The sequence below is a fragment of the Clupea harengus genome, chromosome 18, assembly GCF_900700415.2.
Source record: "Clupea harengus chromosome 18, Ch_v2.0.2, whole genome shotgun sequence".
NCBI classification, from domain to species: domain Eukaryota; kingdom Metazoa; phylum Chordata; class Actinopteri; order Clupeiformes; family Clupeidae; genus Clupea; species Clupea harengus.
Window position 1 is genome coordinate 25,209,684 of NC_045169.1, and position 6,870 is coordinate 25,216,553.

The 6,870-nt window shown below is 43.2% G+C and overlaps 1 protein-coding gene across 1 annotated transcript; it reads right to left on the reverse strand.

Moving 5' to 3' along the window:
• Nucleotides 1–3,717: 3,717 nt before the first annotated feature.
• Nucleotides 3,718–6,102, reverse strand: LOC116224583. The gene is made up of 2 exons (XM_031584761.1): nucleotides 4,395–6,102; nucleotides 3,718–3,860 (listed from the first exon to the last, which is right to left on the reverse strand). The coding sequence occupies exons 1-2, from the start codon at nucleotides 6,100–6,102 to the stop codon at nucleotides 3,718–3,720; spliced, it is 1,851 nt and encodes a 616-aa protein (XP_031440621.1).
• Between the last annotated feature and the right edge of the window lie 768 nt (nucleotides 6,103–6,870).

The following is a 6,870-nucleotide window of genomic DNA, read 5'->3' on the forward strand; positions in this document are numbered from 1 at the left end:
TTCTTAGGCACATAACTGGTTATTGGGAGCCAGAATTCTTGCTGTTTGCTTGGGGGTTCAAATACTTATTTTCTGCATCAAATACAAATAAAGTCATAAATGTTATAAAATGCAGTTTTCTGGATTTGTTTGTTGATATTCTATTTCTCACTGTTAAAATACACCTACCATTAAAATTATAGATCACACATTTCTTTGCAAGTGGCCAAACTTGCGAAATCGGCAGGGGTTCAAATACTTATTTTCCCCACTGTATACAAAATGCCTCAGCTCCACTGCACACAAAAGGTCAACGGATTATAATATACCAAGACGTACAAAATAGGCTTATGACAGGCGTCCAGGGCGGTGAAATGGGCATTATTATTGACAAATTACCTACAGGTAACTACCTACACCAAAGCCAGTTAGGTCACACAATGGTCTTTATACATTTGTTTAAATGTGCGTATGAAAATAATAAGGAATACCATAGTTATGCAAGGAGCTACTTGAATATTATAAACAACATTGACATGCGCTCATACTTGGTCAATGATGCATGTAATCCCCCCTTGCTAGTATGCCCACCTCCCGTGCCCACCTCCCATGCCCATCTCCCATGCTCACCTCCCATGCCCACCTCCCATGCCCGTCTCCCATGCTCACCTCCCATGCTCACCTCCCATGCCAACCTACCATGCCCACCTCCCATGCCCTCCTCCCATGCCCACCTCCCATGCCCACCTCCCATGCCCGTCTCCCATGCCCGTCTCCCATGCCCACCTCCCATGCCCACATCCTATGCCAACCTCCCATGCCTACCTCCCATGCCCACCTCCCATGCCCACCTCCCATGCCTGAGGTTGCAAGTTCCAGTCCGGTGTGGGTCTGTGCTTGCCTGAACAACACGGGTTACACTGGTAGTAAGGTAGGCTAGAAGAGCATGTCATGGTTTGACCATAAGTGCATCATTGTCCTCCTGAAAAATTAGCAATAATTAAAACTAAATTATTTTAGGAATTGATACATATGAAGTGCAGTTTATGGCAAAGGGTAGTGATAACTTGTTTTTAAAAGAAAACTTTATTCAAGTCTTTCATTCTTATTTCCCACCTCAAAACTATGAAATGAACTGAAATATGAACTAGCTCATGAGGGGTGTGAACTTGCACAACACTGGCCACACCTCATTTTTGTCTAATGCCGAAACACCAGGATATCACCAGATTCTACACAAATGTTTAAAACACCAGCTTTTCATGGTCAGATGTCTTTCCATGCATTTTAGATTGCTCATATAATCACATTTTCAAAAATGTAAAGAACACAATTACTGCTTTTTTATGAGACACTTTTGATAGAAATTGATATTACCATTCATTTATATACTTACCATCGAATTGCAAGTATGTTCTCATGTGTGTGTGTGTGTGTGTGTGTGTGTGTGTGTGTGTGTGTGCCATGTGTATTGACAGACATATTCTATTCTCCTCGTGGTCTTTTGTCTAGAAGAGTGTCGGCCTAAGAATCCCCGTCACTTTGAAGTGAAACCCATCACCAGATATCTGAGTTTCCAGCAGGGCAGCGGTGTCTCCTCCAGCAGAGCAGAGGTGCTTTATCGCCAACTGCTAAGTGTCACGTCTGTGAAGGGTCGCCAGTCCTCTAGAGGGCGACACTCACTCTAGAGCACCTAACACTAACCTTTCTTCTACACTGGGCTACACCTGAGGTGATTACTACTTCCTACTTAAGCACTGGGTGTCCTTCCCTCTTCACTTGGTCATGGAGTCTCGTGAGTACAGTTCGCTTTCTTCTCGCTTCTCTTAAGAAGTCTTGTTTGGGTATCTCAACCCTGTTTGTGGAAGGCTAACGCACTCGCGCTTAGCTTAGCATAGGCTAGCCGCTAATTACCTTTGACTGTTGCTAAACCTGTGCATCCACCACAACGTGGATAAGACTTTTCCCGTGGATAGACTTTGTTCCCTGGATTACCTTTGTGGATTACCTTTGTGGATTACCTTCCGTTGGACTGACCGTTCTATTGTGGAACATACTTATGTTTATGTATCCGGTGAGGTTGTGAACTTTGATAGCCTTGCTGTGTTTGTAGCCTGGGGAAATCAGGCTAGCTAGTCTGCCCAACCTGTCAGGGAGTGAATAAACTCGACTGTTGCATCAAACCTGCAGTTTGCGTGTGTGCCTGAAAATCCCGGCCTGATACTAAGAGGTATGTGTGGAATTCTTGCAGACAAGATTCTTGGACGCAAGATAAATCTTATCGGTACCTGTATTTCAGTCTCATACTTGCTTCCTTGTTCCTTGAACAGGTTTTTGTAAGTGAGAGACTCTCTTGACAAGATCTTACAAACTGCCTGTTTATTTTTGTTGTTTTTGTTTGTTTGTTTGTTTCTTTGGTTGCTCATTTTGTGTGGTTGTTATTATATTATTGATCTTTTTAGCCAATGAAAAAATAACATGTTTGTGTATGACTCTCAGAGGGGGTTTTTGCTTTTTCTTTTGGCTTGAATCAGGACTACACCCGAGCCCTCACACACACACACACACACACACACACACACACACTTGAATCAGGACTATACACTCTCACACACTCTCACACACACTCACACACACTCACACACACGAATCAGGACTACACCCGAGCCCTCACACACACACACACACACGCTTGAATCAGGACTACACCCGAGCCCGCACACACACACACACACACTTGAATCAGGACTACACCCGGGCCCTCACACACACACACAAACACTCTCACACACACACACACACACATCAGGACTCGACCCAAGCCCTCACACACACACACTCACACACACACACACACACACACACACACAGTACTACACCAGAGCCCTCTGCTTCTGCATATCTGTGGTCACGATGAATATTCAGCAGAATTGGATTTGTGTATAATTAAGGGTTGGCTATGAATAGCACAGATGGAATTAACATTAAGGAAGTGATACCAAGCTGAAGCCTTTTTATGTATTGTGGTAACCAGTCAAACACGTAGCAGTGAGCAGAGGATCCATCTTTATTCACAGACGAGGGTGTCATTCTCCACTGGGGAATTGTCCTCATAGCAATCCCAGTTATAGTATATGATAATATATTGATCGTGTTACATATAAGAGAGGAACTGTGCACCAAAATATATGTTGCATATATAAGAACTCAGGGGATAAAAAGGAAGAACGACTTTGCAAACTTACACACAGTAAGAGAAAAAGAATCTCAACAAAGCACATACATTTTTAAGCCACAATATTATCCCACAGTAGTTCTCCTACTTTAGAAAGTCAGAATAATTATGATATGTACAAATGTACAAAAACTATATTTGTACAATAGATCTTCATAGAAACTCGCTATAAATTTTACATGTTAGATGTCATTTAAAAATTTTACTGTAGTTTTAAATTTGCGGTTACAGTAGTTAGTTCAAACCTTGAACCAAATGATTATCACACGCTACTTGCCAACATCACAGATGTACTATGATGATTACAGAAACTCTCATTTGACACCTTGGTGCCAGATTTCATTTCCATAAACTTCTTTACAGACTGCGACCATGACTGAAAGAGCTTAAACACAATCAGCATCCAAAACTACAACTTTCAAACACACAGCAATAGCAATTATGTACTGTCTCTTAAACATTATGTATCACTTTCATAAACATGACAATCACATGAAGACAGCTCAATTGTCCATCCTTGCCATGATCTTGTTGAGCTTGCTCTGGGTGAGGGTCTCAATGGGCTTCATCTTACCTGCACTGATGGTCTGAAATGGCTTTGCTTTCATCTGGGCCAAGGCTTCCAGGACACCAGGCTTGACATGAGCTGTTCAGAAAGGATAGAACCAAGTCATTTCACTCACTTCACTTGCAGAATTACTGTTCAACATGACTGTCATTAACATGCATATGTACCAAGATTATAGCAAGGATGGACCAAGAACAAAAACCCTTTCAATGACTTAACTGAAACTATGTGCAGAAAAACATCTATAATGTAATCTAACATGTATAATTACAATAATACAATTATTTTAGTGCAAAAAACCCCACATCGAAGCAGAAGTGGTGTATCCTGAGCTTTAGATACATACTATAGGTCTATACCTGATCTACACATGTACCTAAGGCCAAGGATATACCACTTCTGCTTATTTTGATTTGGGTTTTATTGCACTAAAATAATTGTTTTTTTGTAATTATACAGTAGTTTTAATCAAGGGCAAGGAATGTTTTCAATTTTGAGAAAATTAGTGATTCTCATTACAGTGTTTTTCTGCACATAGTTTCAGGGTTTTTGTTCTTGGTCCATCCCTGCGATAATCTTGTTGAGTTTGCTTTGAGTAAGGGTCTCCTTTACCTGCACTGATGGTCTCAAAGGGTCTTGCCTTCATCTGGGCCAGGGACTCATGAATTCCAGTCTTGCTCTGTTCTTGTTGTTTTGCCTCTAGGACACTTGCCTCTTGGTTGTTTGTCTGCTTGTCCAACATACCCCTCTCCTTTCTTCCCAGGCCCGCTCTTAAGTAGACCATGGCGCAGTTGTTGGCTTCCTCCGAGGTCTTCAGCTCCTGCAATGACTGGACTTTCTCCGAGTTTCCGGTCTCCTTCAAAACCTCGATCAGGAAGTCCAAATGGAGCAGTGTGGAGAGGGAGTCGCTCTTGAGGGCGATCCGCTCCAGGGTGAGGATGCTCTGGTAGGCCTCCTCCATCAGCTGGGATTTCTCCACTAGCAGGGTTCCCAGCTCACTCTCCACTTTGTTCTTTAGCTCCACTTTCTCCTGATATTCCTCCTGGTACTTTGCTTTGAGCTCCTCGTTAACTCTCATCACCTTCCTTGTCTTCTGGACGTACATCTTGGCCTCTTTGGAGTGCTTGGTGTAGTGGCATTTGCCAGTGCACACAGTGCAGTACTTCTTCTTCATGGCTCTGCACCGTTTCAGCTTTTCTGAACAACGGGGGATGTGACAGTTCTCCTGGCATGTGTCACACGAGGTTATTTTTGGGGATTTTTTCCCGGTGTCAACCTTCTCCTTGTATGGCTCGTCGACCTCGAACTGAAACTTCTTGCATGTTTCCAGATCTTGCTGGTTTTGTTCCATGGCTGCGTCGATCTGTACCATTTCGCTTTCCCTCAGGTTAATGGCATTTATCCGTTCTTCCAGGTTGCTAATGCAAACCTCCAGCTGCTGGCGTTCCCTCAGAACACCCCTTGTGGAACGCAGATTTTTCTTGTCAATGTTCTTCAAGAAGTCCAAGAATGTCGAGACGCTCTGCACGCCCAGGTTCCAGGCCGATTTGTGAAGGCTTTCAAAGTCCTTGTCCAAATCGGCTTGGCAGTTGTTGAACAAGAAGTGGACGGGTTGGTTCTCATGGTTTTTGGAGCAGAGAATATTGCCTTCAGTGATGGCAGTGAGTGCATTTTTGGGCGGCTTCCCATCTGAGTGTGTGACGAAAAGCACTATGTTTTTCTCCAAGTCTTTCCCGAACAGCGACAGAATCGCGTCGAAGATGTAGCGCTGCGGGGCGGTGAGTCGGTTCTGAGTCGCCTTCACCACGAGCCCAATGGCGTCGATCCCTCGCACCTCGTCCTCCGATCGGAACAGCTTGTTCAGGTTCTCAGCGATCAGTAGGTCATACTCCATCCCTCTGGTATAGCCATACCCAGGTGTGTCAATGATGGTCAAGCAGATGGGGTTCTCCTCCACGAAGACCTCGTAAACGGTGATGTTGGTCGTTTTGGTTTCGGACAGCTTTACCTCCACCTCCTCTGTGATGTCAAACCAGACTTTGTCCTCCCACTTAATGCCCAGGAGGTAATTGACCAAAGTGTTAATGATGCTGGTTTTGCCTGTGCCAGTCTCCCCCACCAGCAGAATGGTCTTGTTCATTTTCCTTGGGTCTCTCTTGCCAAATCTCCATCTTTGGACCATTGGATTCTCATCCAGGTATTTCTTCTCCGTTGGTAGGCGGTAGCATACTGGGGGTCCGAGCCTGATCTGAATTTTCTTTTGCACCAAGAACCGCAGGGGGGATGATGTACCACTTGTTCTGAAAAATAGTTCACACATGTGCTGCTCATTTTATTGTAGAGGCAAGAGTGTATCCTCTTAAAAATATAAATTCTATTTCCTCTCTACTATATATATATATACACTACCGTTCAAAAGTTTGAGGTCACTTAGAAATGTCCTTATTTTTCAAAGAAAAGCACTGTTTTTTTCAATGAAGATAACATTAAATTAATCAGAAATACACTCTATACATTGTTAATGTGGTAAATGACTATTCTAGGTGGAAACGTGAAATATGAAATATCTACATAGATGTATAGAGGCCCATTTCCAGCAACTATCACTCCAGTGTTCTAATGGTACATTGTGTTTACTAATCGCCTAAGAAGACTACTGGATGATTAGAAAACCCTTGAAAACCCTTGTGCAATTATGTTAGCACAGCTGAAAACTGTTTTGCTGGTGAGAGAAGCTATAAAACTGGCCTTCCTTTGAGCTAGTTGAGTATCTGGAGTATCACATTTGTGGGTTCGATTATACTCTCAAAATGGCCAGGAGGAAGATTGGAAAAAAGTGTTATGGACAGACGAATCAAAGTTTGAGGTGTTTGGATCACACAGAAGAACATTTATGAGACGCAGAATAGGTGAAAAGATGCTGGAAGAGTGCCTGACGCCATCTGTCAAGCATGGTGGAGGTAATGTGATGGTCTGGGGCTGCTTTGGTGCTGGTGAAGTGGGAGACTTGTACAAGGTAAAAGGGATTTTAAATAAGGAAAGCTATCACTCCATTTTGCAACACCATGCCATATCCTGTGTACAGCGC

Excerpts from the sequence above, each read along its gene's own strand:
- LOC116224583 (XM_031584761.1), bottom strand. The coding sequence starts at position 6,102 with ATGTGTGAACTATTTTTCAGAACAAGTGGTACATCATCCCCCCTGCGG. Across the intron at positions 3,861-4,394 it reads CTTTGAGACCATCAGTGCAG|CTCATGTCAAGCCTGGTGTC; the intron begins GTAAAGGAGACC and ends CTTTCTGAACAG.